Source organism: Lissotriton vulgaris, chromosome 11 (assembly GCF_964263255.1).
Source record: "Lissotriton vulgaris chromosome 11, aLisVul1.2, whole genome shotgun sequence".
In the NCBI taxonomy this organism is placed as follows: domain Eukaryota; kingdom Metazoa; phylum Chordata; class Amphibia; order Caudata; family Salamandridae; genus Lissotriton; species Lissotriton vulgaris.
In genome coordinates this window covers 980,679,574-980,703,637 of record NC_141699.1, presented here as the reverse complement: position 1 = coordinate 980,703,637, position 24,064 = coordinate 980,679,574, and the positions used below count along the sequence as shown (strand labels likewise).

The window sequence follows — 24,064 nt, the reverse complement described above, 5'->3', positions numbered from 1 at the left end:
GGAGGGTTGTATGACGCTACACTGCATTCCGTTGTAACGCATGCCTTTACCACGCATGAGTTACAACGCAAATGCAATTACTATGTATAACCTTTACCACGAAAATGCCTTTACCATGCATATTTTTACAACGACTTTCGTTGTAAATCCATGCATGTTAATGGCACGTTTTTGGTAAAGGTTATCTCAGATGCCTGCCCCAATTCTATAAACTGCTCCCGATTCCCACCCACAAACCTTTTTATCAAATACCCCTCCCCTTAACCCTAATAATTTACCCCATCTCTTCACAACCTCCTCATCCCTTAAATTTTTATTTAAAAAAATTTAAATCCCCCTTACCTTTCCTCGACCTCTCCTCTCCAAGCTCTTCCGATGGGACGTTGCACGTCGTAAAGAGGAAGCGGAAGTGTCTTTCAGTTTCCTCTAACGACGCTGAATGCCTCCACATTGCGACAATATCAGGTGAGTTTTTGGGGGGAGACCACCCCAAGCCCCCTTCTTTTTTGCTTTTTTTGGGGGGAGCGAAGACCCCCCAAGCCCCCTTTTATAATAATAGCCTTTACCACACATGCCTTTACAACGTATTTTGTAGTAAAGGTATGCGTGGTAAAGGCTATTCGTGGTAACCACACATGCGTTGTAATGCATGCGTGGTTAATATTATGCGTGGAAACGGCTGCGTTGTAGTGGCAGTTTCCCCTCCTGGAGACTTGCTGGAACAGTTGGTTAATTCACTAAGAAAATGGAAGATTAGACTGTCACTATAAAAAATTTTTGTCTTGTAAACGTAAGCCGAGGATATAGTTTGATAATGTATTTTATTAAATTGTTTCTACAGAACTGTTTAAATATTGTCCTGAAGAAGGTGGTGCGCACAGCAGAGATCCACCGAAACGCGTCGACTTGATTTGTTCATAAATCATTTTAAAATGTGTGTTTAAATGTACTGTTTATTATGATTCCTGCCATGAAACAATGAATTTAAGAGACTGATTGAGTGCTTTAAAACAACAGTGCACCGATGAAAATAACAACTGGTATAAGGAATACTTATATGTATGTTTTTAACTGGAATGTTTTATAATTTGTTTTTAAATAAAAAATATTTTGATACACAATACACAAACTTACCGGCTACGTGGTACATAGTTCCTTTAGATTGTAAGTGCTCGTTTTGTTGATTCCAAGAATATGTGGAGCGAGTGAATGTGTGTGGGTCACCTATTAGTCAATAGACTGACCAGTCTTATTGTAGTAAGCTGTAACTCAAGGGAACTCCTTTTATTTTGTTGGACTTGCTGGTTCTGCCTTGGACCTTGCCCTGTACTCACCTTAAGTCCTGATGATTGGTCCCGTAAGTCGCTGTAAAGAACTTGTATGCAGGATTTATTTTCCGTCCAGAGGATAATATTGCTGCCTATGAAAACTACACTAAGTGTCCATTTTTGAAACCTAAAAATGTTTCTATCTCGAAATGAACTTGCCCGATTGTATTAATTCAGGTGCCTAAATATATATAAAGATACATGTTATTTTTATAAATTGATGTGGATCTCGTTTTTGAGTTGTGTGTACCATTGATTGACTGTGTGTACTGCAGATGTCTAACACTCCTCTCTGATATGCCTAAGGCTGCTCGACCACACTACCCCCTAAAAAAGCATCTTGGGATTGCCAGAGAAAGCCTATGTCCACTCATATGTGCATACTTGGACTCCTTGCACAGTATACCTCTTTTTGGTATACTATATAAAGAGCCAGCTTTCTACAATGGTGGTGCAGCAGTGAGATACAAGACTTGACAACTGCTGTACTGCTTGGTGATTCCAAGGAAAAACCCACGCAGCTATGCTGCCTATACCTGAATGGGTGAGTGTGAAAACAAAAGTATTGTGCAAAGCCCAGGGTGAAAAAGAGGAGTAGGAGCCTGAAATGTTGGCCTAATCCTCCTACCAACAACACAAAGACTGGGAAACCAGCTTCAAATCAGCCCACAAGCTCAGGTCCCCTCTCCTGGGGGAGAAGACCTGAACCCCAGGATCTTGGGCCTTACCTGGCAGAGCTCCTAGGTTCTAGTGGGCCCTCCAGGGAAGAGATGTGCCAATGACCGGGAATCTGTCCTACTCTTTAAAACCTGAGACAGCAACCTGCTGATCAGGGAAAGGGATATGTCACTGGCTCCACCGAACCTATTGGGAGGAAGGACTCCTGTACACTGTGGCCGGAGACTCCAAACCTGGTGCCACTGGAAGAGTGGTAGTGCCTCAGAAGTATAAAGAGTTATTGTTCACCTTAGCACATGACATCCCCTTAGTTGGGCATCATGGCCAGACCAAAACTTGGAGTAGGTTAGTCACCCACTTCTACTGTTCAGGAATGTCCCAGAAGGTGAAGGAGTTTTGCATTTCATGTGCTAGCCGCCAAGCCGGTGGCAAAGCAGGTGGCCAGCCAAAAGCCCCCTTAATTCCACTTCCAGTGTTTGGGGTTCCCTTAGAAATGGTAGGGATTGGCATTGCTGCCCCCTAGATCCTCCAAAGCAAAAAGAACATTTGATGGACAGAATGGAGAACAATGTCATACATTCACCCCAGTACAGAGATCTGGGCCTAAATCCATTGTTTTTTTGTGCACTCCATGCTATTCCAGTTTGAATCCAGCCATATGCAAATCAGTCTTGACCCTGTGCCCAATGGGAACAGTCCAGCCCGAACTGCCAGGTCAGGACCTCTCTGGACTGGAAAGAAGCATCCTAGGACCGGTTTTGGGGATTCACCCTTCATCAGCCAGGATAGCTTGAATCCAATGGCATGGAGAGCACAGGACCCACGTCTGGGCATACCCGACCCACTCAGGGTGGCAAATGGATTCAAGCAAGTCTAGCTGATAAAGGGTGATGCCCTGAATCCTAGGATGATTGTTTCTGGTCCAGGGAGGACTTTACTTGGCAGTTCGGGCTGGACTGTTCCCACAGAGAACAGGGTCAACACTGATTTGCATATGGCTGGGTCAAAACTGGGGTGGTGTGGTGAGCAAAGGAATGATGAATTAAGCCCAGATCTTTGTGACTGGCTGCAAATGTTTGCACTGTTCAGCATTCCGTTTATCAATTGTTTCTTTCGCATATGTCGCCATAAGTGGGAAGGGTATGCCCAGACGTGGGCCTGTGCTCACTACACCACTGGATTCAAGCTAGCCTGGCTGATGAAGGGTGATGCCCTGAAACCGGTCCCAGGATGCTTGTTTCCGGTCCAGGGAGGACCAGGCTTGGCAGTTCGGGCTGGACTGTTCCAACAAAGAACAGGGTCAAGACTTATTTACATATGGCTGGGTTCAAACTGGGGTGGGGTGGTGAGCAAAAGAATGATGGATTAAACCAAGACCCTTGTGACGGGGGGTAAACGTTTGCATTGTCCAGCATTCTGTCCATCAATTGTTTCTTTTGCATCCTTCAACAGCACCAGGGAACAGATTTGTACTGGTGGTAGTGAATCATGCCACCAGGTTTCTGAAGCTATTCCCCGTAGGACTTTCACAGCCCCTGCAGTTGCCAGGGTCTTCATCAGTATCTTCACTAGAGTGGGCTTCCTTAAGGAGGTGGTGTCAGATGGTGGTAGTAGCTACATGGGTGACTACCCAAAAGCCATGGGGGCTGAATGTGGGGTGATGTACACGTTTACCACCCTCCATCACCCACAAACAAATGGTTTAGTTGAGAGATTCAACAAAACCATGAAAGGCAAGATCAATGGACTCCCTGAAAAACTCAAAGAGAGATAGGATATCATTTTGTCATGTATGCCTTTGACCTACAGAGAAGTACCACAGAAGGGAGTAGGTGTTTTCCCCTTTGAACTTCTGTTTGGTCATCCTGTAAGTGAACCATTGTGTCTAGTGAAGAAAAGCTGAGCGACACCTTGCAAAGAGGCCAAGCTAGACATAGTGGACTGTGTACTTGGCCTATGTTTAAGTATTTCTGAAACATGGAAAAAGCATCCAAAAACCTTGAGGCTAGCCAAGAGCTTCAGAAGTTCTGGCATGATGAAAAGGCTGCACTGGTGGAGAACCAACTAGGGCAGAAGGTGTTGTTTTTAGAGCCTGTGGCTCCGAGGGCCCTCCAGGACAAAGGGAGTGGACCCTACCCTATCCTAAAAAGAAAAGGGGAGGTCACATATCTGGTGGACCTGGCATATCCAGGAGCCCAAAAGGGTCATCCATGTGAATGAATCGCCTTATACCCTATCATGCAGGGCTGATGTGGCAATGCTGATAAGGATCAGGAAGAAGAGAGTGAATCTCTCTATGACCTCCTCTCTCACAACCCTAAAGATGAGTCAGTAGAAGGAGTTGTCTTTTCAGACACCATCTCTGCCCAAAAGCAGGCTGACCGTAGCAAAGTACTCTAACAGTATGCTGAGCTATTCTCCATGGTACCTGGTCTGACAAACTGGTGTACACGTGATGTGCACCACAACTAAAGGAGGAGTGAGAAGTCTTTTTATGGGTATACTCTCATCTTCCCAAATAACAAGCTTCAACAAACTGAGGGAGGGGAAAACCAAAGATTAATAAAGGGCATGTATGCACTGGATCCGAGATTGGTAAGTCACGGCACCCAGGTAAATTAGTGTGCACCTTACATTTATCTCAGATTTTAAGTATTGTAGCTGTATTAACCCCTTCCATGCTGGTGACGAACCCCAGCCGTCATGCACTACGGTGCTCGTGTGCTGATGACGGCTGGGGTTCGTCATGGCCCGCCCCTGTTAGTTTGTTTACCGCACGGGGCGGAAACGGGCCAGCAGGGAAGGGGTTAATAATGTTGCTGAACCAGTAATGTTGTGTGTATTTATATATAAAAAATATGTATATATATATATATATCCAAGAAAACCTCCAGTACGCAGAAGGAAGAGGCCACAGGCAGGGAATTCGAATGAGGTTTCTTTATTGATTCAGCAGTTGTGGCATGATGCATTTCGGCTTGGTGCGCCTTCTTCAGATGCCGCTGTCGAACTGCAGGTAAGTTTTGCCCAGTTTATATAGTTCTGCACTGCTGTCGAGTGAGAAGCAGACGCCTCCCCCAACCATGTGATCGTCCACCGAGATGTAGCGTCGTTGGAGACTACAACTCCCAGAAACCTTCATACCTGGGCGGGTGGGACGTGGGGGAACAAAAGTTGAATCTTTCTGAATTTTGCAGGCTTTGCAGTACTGGACACAGCTAAAACAGTTTTGTGCAATCAGGAAACCTCTCGAGTCCCCGCACGTCGTTCCAACCTGGTGAGAGCAAGTCCGCCGGGTCGTGGGCTGAATGCAGTGAGTCAGTATCCTCTGTGAAGTCACAGACCGCCGTTTGGCAGCGTGCCTGGCTTTTCTCACCCTCAGAAGGTAGGCTGCCTCGTGTCAATACCTTGACAAAAAGAAAAGCTGCTTGCGCAGGAACCAGTAACGATGGCAGCCGATTTGTAGAACGGGACCCCTTTGTGTGTCTCTGGTTGACACAAATTTATCCAAGAAAACCTCCAGCACGCAGAAGGAAGAGGCCACAGGCAGGGAATTCGAATGAGGTTTCTTTATTGATTCAGCAGTTGTGGCATGATGCATTTCGGCTTGGTGCGCCTTCTTCGGATGCCGCTGTCGAACTGCAGGTAAGTTTTGCCCAGTTTATATAGTTCTGCACTGCTGTCAAGTGAGAAGCAGACGCCTCCCCCAACCATGTGATCGTCCACCGAGATGTAGCGTCATTGGAGACTACAACTCCCAGAAACCTTCATACCTGGGCGGGTGGGACGTGGGGGAACAAAAGTTGAATCTTTCTGAATTTTGCAGGCTTTGCAGTACTGGACACAGCTAAAACAGTTTTGTGCAATCAGGAAACCTCTCGAGTCCCCGCACGCCGTTCCAACCTGGTGAGAGCAAGTCCGCCGGGTCGTGGGCTGAATGCAGTGAGTCAGTATCCTCTGTGAAGTCACAGACCGCCGTTTGGTAGCGTGCCTGGCTTTTCTCACCCTCAGAAGGTAGGCTGCCTCGTGTCAATACCTTGACAAAAAGAAAAGCTGCTTGCGCAGGAACCAGTAACGATGGCAGCCAATTTGTAGAACTGTAGTGTAGTTCCTAGTTTCCCACTAGGCCCTGCGCATTGGAATAACAAACAGTAGTATCGACGTGGAACTGCGGATATTCCAGGCCTCCACTGACTATGCTAAACTTAATTGGGTTGTGTTACCAACTAGCTCAGAGGTCACTGGAAACTTTCTTCTCTGCATAGGAAGTGATCAGCTTCCTTGGCACAGACAAGAAGGGATTCAGCTTTCCAACAACCGTGCAACATGACAACTTTGCTCCTCAAATCAAGAGTCGATCTCTAGGGTCGTGTGAAACAATAGACATAGATTTCACTCAGTCAGTCTAGTGCAGTTTACTTTCACAGTATGTAGAGAATAGAGAGACGGGCGTTTATCAATAAAGGGTTAACATTTATTGAACAGTCTTTCTTCTCGTACAAGAGAAATGTATTGCCACAATTGCAATAACTGTTATTATAAAAAGTACGTACAGTAAGATAAGTATTGCGAAATAGAACTGTAAAAGCATTGATATGGTTTCTTAGCCATACAATGGTTTAAAAGTAATAAAACATATATACAGTCATATATACATTAGGCTAATATACTCAACTGGTGCTTCTAACTAAGCCTACCCCAGTGTGCCTGACCTAAGCCTAACACGTGAGAAGGGGGAGTAAGTAAGTAGCTTAAGTTAAGTTGGTTTTGCCAAGGTTTGTTTCAAGAATTCTCGTCTAAGGGTTTAGTCAACACCATACCTCTGAATAGAATGATGGAGGATTGGTATCTCCTTCAGGGGTCTCTCTCGATATCCCAGTCACCCGCGAGGGTAAACTGGAAGCGCCGGGACTGGATTTCTCTGCACGAGAAATGCAGCGGCTTCTCTCAGCGCGTCGAGGAAGGAGGGGTGACAGCGTCCGCGGGCAGCTGGGCTGGATGTCTTCGCAGAGGACGGCTGCACGGCTCCTCAAGCGTACTGAACCATAGTTCGCGCTGTAGCGGCGATAATGGTAATCAGCAGCTTCACCACCACAGGATAGCAGGCTGCAGCGACAGAGTGCTAGTTTTTACCAACACGGGGTCATGCAGGCAGCTGGCATCAGCAACAGGTTCGCTCATTGCTTAAGGCAACGTTGGTAATATTTATACCTGACAGGTGCCGGGTTTGACGCAAGTTTGCTGGACATAAGACGTCAATTAAAGATGTCACTAGGAAGTGACAGTTATCAGTTGCTCATTAGAGTTCCATTACTAATCAAAACATAGCAAGCGGGGATTTCCAGGTTTGCTAAGTTTTTATCTTGTTGAAGAACTCGGAGTGTTATCTAGGAATATCAGATAGTGACTGCTGCTCTGTCATTGCACTAATTGGTCGCAAAGGAAGTAGCAGAGAGTCATGCTGGAATGTGGCTCTGTTCGTGTGAGGCCAGAGATGACTTTTCAGAAAATCGTACTTGAACGGTTATGCCAATATAGGGAATAAAAGGGCTTTATAGCCGAATAGGGGCATAAGGTCACAGTATCGATCAGGAACCTAGATAAGCACGCAACACCCACTCCACGTCTACATGTCCATCAAAATTACTAAAACTAAAGCAATTAGATGTATGTGTAACATTGCCCACCCCAAAATACATAAATGCATTCGAAATAGGCGTACTTGTAATACATGGAATTTAGGTACTGTACGTTTTTTAAAGCATAGTAACCATTCAAAAGGTATTGCATATGAAATCAATGAACGATTATGCAAAAAGAATTACACATGAAGTATCTCTGACAGAAGAAATGCGAGATAAATCATCACATAAAATGCATTGTAATAACATGTGTGCTAGAGGCTGGTGTTATGTTGTTATGTCTCTAGATGTGTTTAGAAATAGAAGTGTGAAGCTTCTGTTCTCTAAGAATAGTTTTTACGTTAAGCAAAGAATTGTTCGTGCCAAAAAAGGGGTCAATATTAAAAAAAAATTGTCCAATTCAAAGAAAAATATATTTCCAAAGCACCTGGCAGTTTTTGTTGATCAAAACTGAAGGCCGAATTCAGAGTTCATGGGAACGCTGTGTGTCGGAAAGCTTCTCAAAAGTTATTGTTTCTCTATGGGTGAGAACATCGTATCAGACAGGCTCGCAAAGAATTGGTCTACAAAATCAGGTGATAGTTCAACCAAGTTAGATAGCGCTGAAACTTGGCAGGTGTGAGAATGATTGCTGTCATCGAAGGCAGGACCAGCAATGCTCACAGAACGTTGTACCTGGATGATGTTGCTTTTGTCACTCGCTCCACTGTTACCACTTGGCTGTAGTACAGGAGTCTCCACGAATGCCGTCATCAGGATTGGTAGCCGCTGGGGACAACACAATGCGTGAGCCGTTATTGGACTTAGCAAAGTATCGACGTCCATTGGTACTGCTGATGGAAGTGAAAGACAGATGTCCAACACGCATTCCTCGCCGCAAAGCATACACCGTAGCACAGGTAAAATGCAATTTTGCCATATCGGTCTGAATGAAAGGAACCAGGTCATGTTTAGATCTCTTAGCCTGGCCAATCCGAGGACGTTAGTTATCCTGTCCCTGTAGCGCATTGCTAGGATTGTCTCTTCCATTCCCATGGGAGCTATGTCTGAGCCGAGGCTTGCCATAACGTAGCAGGATGGTCAAAAATAGAATCACTGCGATGAGTCCCAAAAATAGTGGAATACCACCAAAGATGGAGTGCACAAAATTAGGAAAGATTCCCAAAATTGCCTGGAAGGGTGTTAGCAGTCCCGTAAAGACTGTCTTAAATATGCCTGGGATGCTTGTTGCACTAGACATGTTAAGGAGTTGGCTGAACATTTCTACGAAATGCACGGGGCAATTTGTTGATAAAAGGTCATGGACTTCAGTAGCCGTCCTTGCGACTAGAAGATCATACGTCTCTTTAGATGACGTTATAGGCACTGTTGTCTGTAAAAGCACAGATTTTATTTTGCTTAATGTATCAATTCGTATAGAATAGAGATTCAGACGAGGCCAGAGGGGAGTCACTATGTCTGGAGGCCCGCTCGGGAACAACGCTTGCATACAACATTTGACCATGGACGTTACTTGTACTAGATAACTTTTCCCTGGCGCGAGGCCACAGCACCTGTGATCCGTTCTAAGAATGTAACTCCCGTTTGCGAGTTGCATAAAGAAGGGCTCTATCTGAGTTGCAGGTGTGACTAGCTGGTGGCATGAGAGGTTGTTTGAATTTCCATCACATGCTCCGTGTAAATTAATACCCTGACACAAAAGTATACCGCTTAGTGAGTGTTTACAGTTGTCACCACTAAGAAATACATTTTTGTCGCTGTCACTATAGCAAGAATGAGTGTATGGTAATTTCCATTCGGATTTAACATATCCCTTACCCAATTGTTCATATTGGCCAGCAGGTATGTACTCAAGGCATTTATGAAATCGGAAAGTTGTTATCGGAATTGTGATAATTCCGTGTATTATCCATTCAATGACAGGGCTCTCTGACATTGTCAATGGTAATCTCTCGAGTTTCTCGATGCTCAAGATTGTATAGTCTGCTCCTTTCTGTGCCAAACTGATCTGTTTATCAGTAAGGTTAAAAATGGAAAATAATGACGTTGTGTTGATTAAACGCCAAGGCACATAGCCTGAACGAAGATTTTGCAGCGTCCAGCCTAATTCTATAATAGAACGTAATTGAGACTGGCCATGTTGCAACATTAGCAAATCTCTGTCTATCACATCAAAGGCAGAGGATACAATATTGTCCAAAGAATATATTCTGGAAGACAGAGTCATTAACCCATTGTCTACCACAGAAAGTGATTTCTCCAAATTAATACGATCAATTTCTCGTATTTTTTCAGCAGTTTCAATTTGCTTTACTTTCCAAGCCTCGTTGTAAGCAGCATAGATACTGGTCGCTATGAAACGCTTTTGGCGCTGTTTGCGTGGTCCAAGAATGAAGTCGCGCAAATCAGCACCATCTTTTAATAAAGACAAGTGTTGCTTAATTTCAGCTAGTGTGGATGTAGTTAGCCATTCTAGGCAGAGTTTCCCTACACTGTATGTTGTTATAATTCCTGGATGTTGTCTCTGGGAATATCTTGAGTCTAATCTGGTCATTTTCAACCCCTGTGTTTTATTCAGGAATCTATCTTGACAGCTATTTGTGTCTGTAGGCCAGATTAACCACTTTTTCCAATCAGGATGTGTTCTGTTGAAATGTAAAATTTGTGACACGTCTAACTCAATATCAGCTGTTACATTTTCAGGAATTGGCTTTGGTATAGACGGTGTTTTAAGTTCTTTGTTCTTAGCTAGGCCAAGACAAGATGTTTGGTGTATTGTGTCATTTAAAAACAACATTTGTTCTGGTATCATGCAGGTTCTAAAAAGTGCTTCTATGCCTTGCACCTGCCAATCTTTTGTACCCCAAATCGTTTTCGTTTCAATATTATTTTTCCAATAATCAAAACCAAATGTCATCATTTTGTCATAAAATGCTTCTGAATATATCAATTTAGAATTTGTCAGCATTGTTTTCATTCCTGTTTTATCTAACAGTTTATAATAAAACGTTTCTGCATCACTGGTGTTAAACCCTGAGAAGTATTTGAATTTCTCAAAAAATGCTTTAGAACTGCTTTTAGGTGGTGTAGCACAATGTTCCCATTGATTATACATAAAAACATTTCTAGGCTGTGCAGATTTATGCAAGTAATGATCCCCATAATGGGTGTAACAGAATAACTGCTCATAACTAGATGAACCTTGTAAATAATCATGATCTGTGAATCTAGCTGACATTACTAAATCAGACATCATGTCATTAATACTGTTAAAGTCCCAATCATCAGAGAATGTACTAGGTGTCACAAAGTCACTTAAGGAAACCTTTAGTTGATGTGGATACTTCAGGATTTCGACCGGACCATAGATCTCATAGTCTGTTTTCTCCCATACTACCCCACCAGGTATTGGAATTGCTGTGACATTTACTGTTGACAGGTCTCTTTTCTTCACGTGGGATGATCTGTGTGGTTTCAGGACTAGGTTGATGTTCTGACTTGCTGTGTCCATTCAATTGTAATGAACTTCCCTAAAATTAAAACTAAAATTAGGCATAGTAGGAGTATGAATACCCCTGAGATAATCCAATGCTCAATCAACGGTGAATCCAGATATAGTTCTTTGATTTGTTGAAGGAGTCCTGTTGTATTTTCTTTAGAATACTTTTTTGTTTCTGGCATCACTTCGGGGTCGTTTAAATCTTCAGAGAAGTTGTCGAAGTTGATGAAATAACCAGAGGCAGTTCTGTCAATTGATGGGATTGTTCTTTCAATCTGTCTCTCGGTAGCACTTTCTGATGACACATTAGTGTAGACTGGTGCTGTTTCTTGACGAACTGTTTCAATCTGTGTTTCAAGAGGCACGAGTTCCATGGCATTATTGCATAGTCCTTCATTGTGCACTGCAGGCTGATCGAATGTGATTAGTCTTTCAGTTTGAACCTCTTGGATTGTTGCAAGTTTGGGTATTCTGTTGTTTCTTGGGAGTCCACTGGGCCTACTGTTGATTATAGGCCACATGCTTGTGGTTTTACCAGATCGATGGACACGACTCTGTTCTCCTTTTTACCAGCAAGGGGCGGTAGCACAACTGATCTTGTTCCGGTGACTGCTAAGACAGGTACTGCTTTTCTGTAAGAAGGCCCAAATTCCTTCTTAACCGCGATCTTTTCTCTGACTAGATCCCCAATCTTTGGAATCCAGACAGGCCTTGCTGGGGCTGTTGCGGGTGGTGCCTCGTCAGTGGTATTTGGCTGTTGCTTTAACTTTATGTTGCTTAATGATTTTCTTGTTTCATTCAGTTCCTGTAAAACAGCCAAACGGTCTTTTACTTCAAACTGCTTTGTTTCTGCTTGTACCACTGACATCTGACTATCGAGGTCCTGAACGTTCATTCTAATTCCGAACAATAGTTCGTATGGGCTGAAACCCTTTAGAGAATTTCTTGGCATGTTGTTAAGACTAGTCTGGACACTTATTAAATGTTTGACCCACCCAGCGCCTGAACCTAATACCTTCGCTGTTATAGATTGCTTTATATCCCGGCTTTTTCTTTCTACCACACTTGTGCGACGGACAAGAATACCGCAACCCAATTCCCACGCTGGCCATGGCCTCCTTATAGGCTCGAGAGCTGAAAGCAGGACCCTGGTCAGAATGGAACGTGGTAATTGCGTATGTGCCGATATGGACTCGCAAATCTTTTATAACCGTTCTAGCGTCAGCCGAGCGCTGGGGACCTCATTTTTTTAAGTGCTTTTTGTCTTAATGGTGTACACTGGGACGCGCTTCTCTTCTTTGATTGCGCAGATAGACCGCCTTATGCTGTCTAGAAGGGATCCTGAAACTACCCTGGCCTGTTCATTTCTGCGATCTCTGTTGCAGTTTTCACAATTTTGAGCAAAACATTGAATATCTATACTCATTCCTGGCCACCAGTACTCTGATTGCAATTCTTTCAGAGAGGCTTTGATTGTTTGGTGTTTCAGACCCAACCCCATGTGTGCTTCCAGTAGGAGGAAGCCCCTCCTGCTCCTGTTTGGAATTACTCTGTCCCCCACTCCAGGGATTCGAGCAAAAGGAACTGAGTTTGCATCGATTATGTATGCATAATTGAGTGGATAGTTTACGGGTAGTGCTGCACAGTCGCCTTTTACGGTCGTTTTTACTGCCAGCATGGTTTCCCCGTCTATATACTTATCTGTACGCTTTTTTGTGGCTACGGAAGCCGGTTTAGTTGCTTCCGCTTTGGCTGTATTAGCCAATGAATTCCCTGCAACGTGAACGCCATCACGTTGAAGACTCTGTGCGTGAATCACGTGAGTCTTTTGTAGTTCTTTACTTAAAAGAGCTACCTCGTTCCAGAGCAATTTATGCTTTATTGTGGCACCTGTGTCATCTTTGTAGTCGTTTTCAATCCAACTCTGCAGCTTATTGTTGTAAGAGTTGACGCAAAAATGAGAATCGCACACGATAAGTGTGGGGAATTCGCGTTCTGCATTTTCGAGCGCCATCTTTAAAGATCTGATTTCAGTTCTCTGAACCGAACAGTTTCTTACAGATTCAGTTTTTGTTACTTTCGGTCTGAATTTACCGCACAGCCAACGACCTTTAATGATCGCACATGCTGCATTGTAGGATTTACTCTCTACATTAAAATGCTGTACAAAGCTATCTGTATAGATTATACAGGCATATTGTGGGAGAGGCAGGATTTCGATTGGCAGAGGATATTCTTCTTCATATTCTAAATCATTCAGTTCTTCAAATTGCGGGGCAAAATAGTATTTCACATCTTCCGCTCCTAGAGAATCTATGCACTGTATCCATTTCGGATCCAGAGACACTGTAGGCAGGTTTACTGGGCTGAATAGCGCCTCGAAGGCGGATTCCGCTGTAAGGATATTAATCCGTTTGCCGTGTGCTAGTTCTCGTTCATTTGCTAATGCGATTTGCACTGCGTTCACAGTTCTATCTGTGTGACTGAATGTTTTTTCTGCTTGTGTGTACAAGTGAGATTTAATTGAAACTGTTACCTTTTCTCCCTCATTAGAGGTCAGGTACGTGAATCCGCATCTTCCTGGGATGACTCGGATTACAAGATCACGTGTGTTGTCACGTGTGTCTAATTTTGTTTTTGCTAACATGTCTGTTTGCAGTGATCTCAAAATTTCTGTGTGTTTTTGAGTCCAATTGATTTGTTTTAAATCAGGTTTTATTAGTTCGTAGAGAGGTTTAACCCTCTCTGCGTAATTTAGTATGTAAGTTCTTCCGAAATTCAGAAAACCTAGTATGGATTGTAAATTCTTCAGCGTTTTTGGAGCTTGGAGTACAGCGCACTTCTCTAAGAAGTTGTCCGCTAGGCTTTTCCCTTCACTTGATAATTCGTACCCTAAGAATAGTACTGTCAGATGGGCAATTCGGGACTTTTTAAAGTTGAATTTGTAACCCTCTGCTGCGAACCCAAGTATAATGGTGTTCACTCTTTTCAAGTGAGTATCCAAGTCGTCGTCTGTGAGATAAATATCATCTACGTAAGACAATGCTTCATCATCATAGATTTGTAGTAACTCTGTTACCCTAGCTGAGAATAGTCCTGGGCTGTTCTTGAACCCCTGTGGGAGTCGACAGAATTTTTTCTGTGACCCAAATGCGGAGAAAGCGGTCAAATATCTGCTTTCTGGTGCAATGTTTTGACAAAAGAAACCATTAGAAATGTCTAATGTCGTTTTGTACTTTTTCCTAACTATGTTATTCATTAGGGCTGCACTATGCGAGTTTTGTACTGCAAAAGTTTTGCAACATGTATTAAGGTGTCTGTAGTCCAAAACTAGACGATATGAATTGTCTGGCTTGGAGACAGGAAACAAAGGATTGTTCATTTGAGAGGTGCATGTTTCAATCACCCCCTGGTACTCAAGTTGATCTAAGATCTCCCTGACTTGTTTTTTAGCTTCTTGCTTTATGGGATACTGCCGTTGGGCAGTTGGTTCACTTTTTAGTTGGATTTTGTGAGGCGGTGAATCCTCATCCCATCCTACATGATTTTTATACAATGCAGGTGCCTGGGCTACTGCCCATTTCCTTGCATATGTGTATTTTTTATGAATCGGAATGTGATTCGAGAAGGCAGGCATAATCACTTCTTCGCCACGAGGGCACTCCCTGACAAACTCTGGGGGCCAATCTTTTTCAGCTAACAGAATATCATAGCCTTTTGAGAGCTTATCCCAAAATAGACCCCTAATTTTCCTAGTCTTATCACCCTCTATACGCAATGTTATTTCGTATATTTTATGGGGCTCGCTAAGTCTGGCGTCGGCAGTTTCAACCTGAATGTATTCATTCGTGTCCACTGTCTCCAGATGACTCATCAAGATCTTGCGCGCTATACTGATTTCTGCTGCACTGTCCAACATTGTCAATGCCCACTCCCCGTTTTTCAACTGTGTCCTCAGTATTCTCGGCATGGTTGATTACTCTAATACTGGCTACCTTCTTTTTCTGAAATTGAGATTTCTTATTTTGAGCAGGTTCCTTGTCTTTGGACTTGGTGTGCTCTCCTGGGTCTGACCGTCCTCTTCTTTCCGAATTCTGTGGAAAAGATCGAGAGGGACGTGTATCAATACTTTGGTATCTATCAGGTTTTTTTATATTATCCCTATTTCTAAGGTTATATCTTTTCTCAGAGGGCTCCCTCTGGGGAGACTGGCGTTCTCGAGTCGGAGTTCTTTCCCTCCGTCGAGGAGACCTTCCTCTGGACTGGAAAACTTTTTCCTTGGGAGTGGATTGTTTATTTCCATCCCAGCTCTTTTTAGGAGTGTTTGAATTATTTTTAATAAATAATTTTTCAGGATTTTCGAGCAGTTGGGGCTTAACTGGTTTCCCACCCAAGCTGTCTCTACCTAATTCTTCATAGCATTTTTCTATGATTTTTGCAAGCTCAACAGGATCTTTTATATCTGTTTCCCTCAACTTCTGGCGAATCGCCACAGATGCTGCTTCTCCCTTTACATTGGCTAATAATATAGCCGTGACCTGCTTGAAATCTTTCAGTAATTTCATACCTAGATTTAAAGCGGGCTCTGGACCGAATTCATTTTGAATCTGTTTTAGCACGTCTGGTATTACCGCCATAGACGGAACACCGTGTGTTTTTGTGTAAATGGAAGCAAAGACTGTACCCCAAGTGTCGCAGTCCTCCACGTGTGGTGCGATTCCCATAGGAAGGCAGATGGTCAAGATTCTGTGTTTCTCAATAGGGGTAGTATCAGGAAATACTGCCTCTATTTGAGTGATTTTCTGGGCTAACCAGAAAGGAATTTGTTCCCGTTTTACGGGTGTTTTACCAAGACATGACTGTATGTTCTGTGGTGTAATTTTATTTGTGTTCCCCTGATGAGGGGTCAGCTGTGGTGTATTAACAGCTGGCTGGACTGTTGCAGTCCGTATTACATATTGGACTAATTGCCTATGTATTTTTATTAATGTGTTTAGCTGTGCTAACAGCTCTTCTCTAGACATTTTTGCAATGTCAGGATGTGGTGTGTAGCTGGCTAGAACCGGCCACGTGGCTCCTGGTCTACCTAGTGGACCGAGCCTAGTTATGTGATCATTGTGTTTTAGGGCGCCATTAAACCAGAGCAGGTGCTCTTGAAATTTAAGTGGAATTTCAACCTCCTCGAAAGGGGCGTACTCATCCGGAGGTTCCTCTATTTTGTAATAGTGAAACTCTTGTGTTATAGCGTTTACCGCTGGAAAGTTTATCCATGAATAGAATACCTCTGTCTGCCGATACTCGTGAGCCTCTATCACGAAAATTACTGTACCACCTTGAGGTGGCAGTCCGTTTTCTATAAGTTTTAAAGTTATAGATCTTCTTAACTGGACCGGGATGATAATAGCATCCGGGTCTGCCTGTAGGAGACTCGAGTCCTCCTCTATTAGTATGGAAGCCAGCCTAGCTGCTTCTTCATTGTCTGACATTTTAAAAATGCAGTTTTTGCAGAGTAGGTCTCCAAGGAGACAAAGATTAGATGCACAATATTTTGGAACACTGTATCCTTCAACGTTGAATAAACCAGAGCTTTACATAGGAATCTCTTCCTACTAAGGTCGGGCGGATTTTAACCTTTCACCCACTCCAGACGTCTATTGGAGTATTTACGGGCGAAAGGGGTGTGAAATATGCACGACTGAGTTACTCTACAAGTCTTGCGTTAGTTTATCGCCTTACCAAACGTTAGGGCGCCATGTATTGTAGTTCCTAGTTTCCCACTAGGCCCTGCGCATTGGAATAACATAAACAGTAGTATCGACGTGGAACTGCGGATATTCCAGGCCTCCACTGACTATGCTAAACTTAATTGGGTTGTGTTACCAACTAGCTCAGAGGTCACTGGAAACTTTCTTCTCTGCATAGGAAGTGATCAGCTTCCTTGGCACAGACAAGAAGGGATTCAGCTTTCCAACAACCGTGCAACATGACAACTTTGCTCCTCAAATCAAGAGTCGATCTCTAGGGTCGTGTGAAACAATAGACATAGATTTCACTCAGTCAGTCTAGTGCAGTTTACTTTCACAGTATGTAGAGAATAGAGAGACGGGCGTTTATCAATAAAGGGTTAACATTTATTGAACAGTCTTTCTTCTCGTACAAGAGAAATGTATTGCCACAATTGCAATAACTGTTATTATAAAAAGTACGTACAGTAAGATAAGTATTGCGAAATAGAACTGTAAAAGCATTGATATGGTTTCTTAGCCATACAATGGTTTAAAAGTAATAAAACATATATACAGTCATATATACATTAGGCTAATATACTCAACTGGTGCTTCTAACTAAGCCTACCCCAGTGTGCCTGACCTAAGCCTAACACGTGAGAAGGGGGAGTAAGTAAGTAGCTTAAGTTAAGTTGGTTTTGCCAAGGTTTGTTTCAAGAATTCTCGTCTAAGGGTTTAGTCAACACCATACCTCTGAATAGAATGATGGAGGATTGGTATCTCCTTCAGGGGTCTCTCTCGATATCCCAGTCACCCGCGAGGGTAAACTGGAAGCGCCGGGACTGGATTTCTCTGCACGAGAAATGCAGCGGCTTCTCTCAGCGCGTCGAGGAAGGAGGGGTGACAGCGTCCGCGGGCAGCTGGGCTGGATGTCTTCGCAGAGGACGGCTGCACGGCTCCTCAAGCGTACTGAACCATAGTTCGCGCTGTAGCGGCGATAATGGTAATCAGCAGCTTCACCACCACAGGATAGCAGGCTGCAGCTGTTTTTACCAACACGGGGTCATGCAGGCAGCTGGCATCAGCAACAGGTTCGCTCATTGCTTAAGGCAACGTTGGTAATATTTATACCTGACAGGTGCCGGGTTTGACGCAAGTTTGCTGGACATAAGACGTCAATTAAAGATGTCACTAGGAAGTGACAGTTATCAGTTGCTCATTAGAGTTCCATTACTAATCAAAACATAGCAAGCGGGGATTTCCAGGTTTGCTAAGTTTTTATCTTGTTGAAGAACTCGGAGTGTTATCTAGGAATATCAGATAGTGACTGCTGCTCTGTCATTGCACTAATTGGTCGCAAAGGAAGTAGCAGAGAGTCATGCTGGAATGTGGCTCTGTTCGTGTGAGGCCAGAGATGACTTTTCAGAAAATCGTACTTGAACGGTTATGCCAATATAGGGAATAAAAGGGCTTTATAGCCGAATAGGGGCATAAGGTCACAGTATCGATCAGGAACCTAGATAAGCACGCAACAGAACGGGACCCCTTTGTGTGTCTATGGTTGACACAAATTTATCCAAGAAAACCTCCAGCACGCAGAAGGAAGAGGCCACAGGCAGGGAATTCGAATGAGGTTTCTTTATTGATTCAGCAGTTGTGGCATGATGCATTTCGGCTTGGTGCGCCTTCTTCGGATGCCGCTGTCAAACTGCAGGTAAGTTTTGCCCAGTTTATATAGTTCTGCACTGCTGTCGAGTGAGAAGCAGACGCCTCCCCCAACCATGTGATCGTCCACCGAGATGTAGCGTCGTTGGAGACTACAACTCCCAGAAACCTTCATACCTGGGCGGGTGGGACGTGGGGGAACAAAAGTTGAATCTTTCTGAATTTTGCAGGCTTTGCAGTACTGGACACAGCTAAAACAGTTTTGTGCAATCAGGAAACCTCTCGAGTCCCCGCACGCCGTTCCAACCTGGTGAGAGCAAGTCCGCCGGGTCGTGGGCTGAATGCAGTGAGTCAGTATCCTCTGTGAAGTCACAGACCGCCGTTTGGCAGCGTGCCTGGCTTTTCTCACCCTCAGAAGGTAGGCTGCCTCGTGTCAATACCTTGACAAAAAGAAAAGCTGCTTGCGCAGGAACCAGTAACGATGGCAGCCAATTTGTAGAACGGGACCCCTTTGTGTGTCTCTGGTTGACACAAATTTATCCAAGAAAACCTCCAGCACGCAGAAGGAAGAGGCCACAGGCAGGGAATTCGAATGAGGTTTCTTTATTGATTCAGCAGTTGTGGCATGATGCATTTCGGCTTGGTGCGCCTTCTTCGGATGCCGCTGTCGAACTGCAGGTAAGTTTTGCCCAGTTTATATAGTTCTGCACTGCTGTCGAGTGAGAAGCAGACGCCTCCCCTAACCATGTGATCGTCCACCGAGATGTAGCGTCGTTGGAGACTACAACTCCCAGAAACCTTCATACCTGGGCGGGTGGGACGTGGGGGATCAAAAGTTGAATATATATATATCAGTTTGTTGAAGTACACATGATGTGGACACTGGGAACAGCCTACCTGTCAAAAACAAACTGTACAGGTATTCTGACCATGTCACGGAGAGCACCAAGGCTGGAAATGGGAGTAATTGAACCCTCTAAGAGCCCCTGGGCCAGTCCAGTTCTTTTAGTCTCCAAACCAGAGCTGAGGTTTTGTGTGGACAATAGGGGCTTCAATGCAGGGACCAAGACAGATGTACCCCCAATTCCTAGGGCAGACGAACTGACCTGAGCTGAAGTGGATGTAACAAAACAAGGGAGGTACCCTACTATTAAAAATAGGGACAGGGTTAATTCAGGAGTACAAACAGTGTCCCAACTAGGATGCCTCAAAGTCCACAAAATACACTATCAGGTTTTCTGGCAATATCATCTACAGTTGTCTCAATTTATCGAGACATCACAGGAGGGATAGCCCGTCCTTTTTGGATATAGAAAGAAACCAGTAATGTAGACGAAAACCGTAATAATATAGAACGCTCGACATCTTTATATGGAGACAGTAGAACCATATGAAGTTTAAAATTGTTTAAAGATGGCACTAGGGTTAATTCACATTATGAAGAGAGAAAGTCATCCCATTTCTATTAATTTTTCACAGGGATGCTAGGAGGAGATATCCCATATAAACAACCGTATGGAGAGAAAGACATTGGCTTTTAACAACAGGTAATGACCAGGTAATTCACCATATAAAAACATCATGTTATGATATCGATAACTGAATATGGAACATTACTTATATTAAAAATAGAAAATGATAAATACAGAATCGCTTAATAAAAAGACGTTCTGGGGACTTTTCTGGCTATCCAGCCGCAAAACACATCTGTTGATTTAAACAGGCTCCTGTGGCATTCCCTGTTTGGCCTTTACATTTAATATATGGCAAGTCGCACTCTAATTAAGCTAAATAGTTTCTGACTGTGAGTAATAATATAGTATTTTTAATATATATTTTTCGCTCAAACAGCATATGTTTTTATCCTGATAAAACGGTGGCACCAACGAAAGTCTATTGTACCTGCACATATATATAGGGGGTAGGTAGAATTCAGTTAATTACTTTATCTAGATCAATGTATTCATTGATGGAGAGTGGAGATATTGAGAAATATTCTCTCTTTGACAATTTAAAGATTTCAATCTATGGGCTATCCCCAAGATCCCATCCTTTTATGTTCATGATACAACCCTGAGGAAAAGAATAAAAAAACTCAGCGTTTTTTATAATAGAGGTATGATTCCCAAATTGCTTCTCTTTATTTTCTTAGGTCAAGGGGAACTTATATTAGTCGTATGCTGAACGATGAGCTACTAGTTGATGCAACTAGCGTTTTGAAATAACATTGTTGGTTTTAATAAAATATTGTTCGTTTTTTTACGATAAGATGCTTTGGGGGTTGATTTTAACAAACATAATGTAATTGATCCTTGTCTAATGTGAATAGAATAATATGGTTGTAAAGGTGGTGTCAGCAAAACATGTATATATAAATAACAAAATGTTTCCATTGACTAGAAAACTATCTAGAAACTGTTCTGAAGAAGGTAAACATCAACTGAATCACCGAAACACCGCATCGACTTTAGTTTTTTGTAATGAAATGTTTTTATGTACCTATGTTTTTAACTTTTTGATTGTATCAAATGTATGAAAAAATATTTTAACAACAAATCTCTTGGTTCTTTGGATTACTTATGTGTTGTGTTTTGCTGACACAACTTAGAAATATCTTGTGTTTGTTGTGTGACAAATATTGAATGGCAATAGATATTGCCAGAAAACCTGATAGTATATTTTGTGGACTTTGAGGCATCCTAGTTGGGACACTGTTTGTACTCCTGAGCTGAAGTGGGCCAACGGTGCCAGCGTGATCCCTAGTCATGAGGACTGGTTTCGCAAGTAGCTGTAAAGAACTTGCATGCAGTATTTATTTTTCCTCATAGAATAACATTGCCACCTATGAAATCTGCACTAACAGCTAGATTCATCAAAGGCCCGTTTTGCGAGTCTTTAATAGCGATTCATATGGAATCGCTATTAAGGACTTGCAAAACGGGATTCATGTAGGAATTGCAAAAAATATTGCGATTCCTACATGTTCCTTATTTGCGATTACTCCTTATTTGCGATTAGCAATTTGCTAATCGCAAATAAGGATGCGATTTCAACGGACACCCTGTAGCACCCCTGAAATGCAAATTTACACAGGTGTTGCGCACACACATGTCCAAGAAATGACCTCTTTCATCAGAGTATGTGCCAATCTCCTGCTGTGATCCTTCTGGTTCTTTTAAGGAAATGTGCTATAATTGTTATATTTTTTGGAGTCATTTTTTCGGTGAAGGCAACCTATACATAGCATTTGCCTGTACTTCACATAAATCTGTATCTTGCCACAAGCAACAACGCCTGTTTTATCTCCTTCTAAGTCATCCATAGACTTAGCCAGCAATGCAGCTGAAGGCTGGAAATATTGTAAACAATGTCTAGTACTGAAGCAGAGCTCGAGCTCCAGAGGGTTCTTCACATAGACGTGCAGTAGAAAATCTGGCTCCTGAAGCCTTAGGGAAGGGCAGAAGGTCTTAGTCCCTTCACCTAATTGGCCAGAGTTTGGGTCTATTAATGAGGTGGACAGGCTTCATGTAGTGTATGGTTTGCTTAATGTTAGTTCATGCCGGAGAAAGTCTGTTATTTGCCATTATTGTACTGAGATATTCAAACATGTGAATCTTTGAAAGATTCAGTGTTGAATAACTTAACATTAACAAATAACCGTGAAATGTTCAAAATAGTGTCTCACATGAGTACAATTTGCAGTGCTGTGACCAGTGAATAAATACTTGTATTTCAAAGTTACTACTTACCCCAGTTTTATCACACAGACGTAAGGTATGGAAAGAACCAACAGCAAACAATTCTCCATCTGGGGCCCAGGCAACTGATGTGACAGGATATTCGTGAGATGGTGAACTGTACAGTAAACGGCCATAGCTATCCCAAACCTGAACGAGGGGAAAATGATTCAAATATACTAAAGCCATGATCGGGTATTCACATTTTATATTTATGATGTCTAAAACGAATATGCATTCATAAATTATAACAACTTCTGTCTCAAAGTGTGCACCCTTTAGAATTAAATGCAGAATACAAAATTGTTGCTGTTAGCTGAAGCTATACAACAATTATTTAAAATGTATGTTGTGCGCATGCTTGAGAGTGAGAGTAAGTGTATGTGAGAGAAAACGTGTAGTTGTGGGCATGAATGACGTGTGAAAGTGAGTAAAAGTCGGTGACAGGCAGTGAGAATGAGTGAAATTGACTGTCAGTAAGTAGGCAGAAGTTAGAGACAGTGAGAATGAGTTTCTTTGAGCAAGAGTGACTGCCGGTGAGTGTGAATAAAGTAGCCTGAGGACATGTTAGAGAGTATGAGTATGAATGAATGAGTCAGTGAGTGAGTGAGAATGAGTGAGTCAAGGTAAGTGAAAATAAGAATGAGTAAGGTGAATGAGAGTCAGAATGAGTGAGAGTATGTGAGACAGTGAGAATGAGGAAGGTCTTGAGTTACTGAGTCAGTGCAAGTGAGTGTGAGTGAGAAAGTATGAGTCAGAGTAAGAAAGATTGATAGTGAGTGCAAGAGTGGGTGAGAACAAAAGTGTGAAAGTGAGTGAGAAGGAGTTTGAGTAAGAACGTGGTGTTATAATTGCAAGTCTGCGATTGGCCTTGGCATACTGAAGAACAGTTTTGTCATGTAGAGACAACCATGTCAAAACACTGGCACTAGCATACTGGAGGTAATTTTTGGCATAATGATTACCTCTGGCAAAATAATATTTGGCATACCAGAGGTAATTCCTGGCATGGGAGGCACCCCTTAAAAAATGCTACGCTACTTGAAGAAATTCTTGACAAAGATGGCACCCCTAGCACTTTGGAGTTAATTCTTGACATAAGGATCACCCATGGTATGGGCAGCATTTAGGGCAAAATTCTGGCACTGGCATATTATATATAGGTTTTGGCAAAAGTTGGCACCCACGCCCAACGGCTGGCCAGGGCACAATAGAAAAAAGACAATTGATGTTCCTTTTGCCACCCTAAGTGGGAAGGTTATGCCCAGACATTGGTCCCGTGCTCACTGCACCACTGGATTCAAGCTGGCCTGGCTGATGAAAGGGTGATGCCCGAAACCGGTCCCAGGATGTTTGTTTTCGGTCCAGGGAGGACCTGGCTTGGCAGTTCGGGCTGGACTGTTCCCAAAAGTAACAGCGTCAAGACTGATTTGCATATGGCTGGGTCCAAACTGGAATGGCGTGGTGAACAAGAGAACAATGGATTAAACGCAGATCTTTGTGACTGAAGCTGAATGTGTGCAGTGTTCAGCATTCCATCCATCATTTGTTCCTTTTGCTGAAGGCACATTAGAGGCATTTTTTGACATACGGGTGCCCCAATTGCACATTTTTAGGGCACCTCCATGGGAGGGTCAGGTTTCGTTGGCTAGCCACACAATTAAAGGAGCTGAATATGTAATGAGTGTCCTTTCAGAACCTATGCATTCAATAAATGTATGTGAAAATTTAGAAGTCATTATAAGACTCCATTTTTCTGCCTAACTTTTCCAGAGCGAAGAACCCTCCT

At 43.0% G+C, this 24,064-nt stretch overlaps 1 protein-coding gene across 1 annotated transcript in view; it reads right to left on the bottom strand.

The window, feature by feature from the left end:
• Window positions 1–24,064, bottom strand: part of IFT80 (intraflagellar transport 80) — a 474,284-nt gene that overhangs the window by 306,962 nt on the left and 143,258 nt on the right. Inside the window, exon 8 of the mRNA XM_086944208.1 lies at window positions 22,288–22,425. Within this exon, the coding sequence (XP_086800334.1) occupies window positions 22,288–22,425 (138 nt within the window). The remainder of the gene's footprint in view (window positions 1–22,287; window positions 22,426–24,064) is intronic.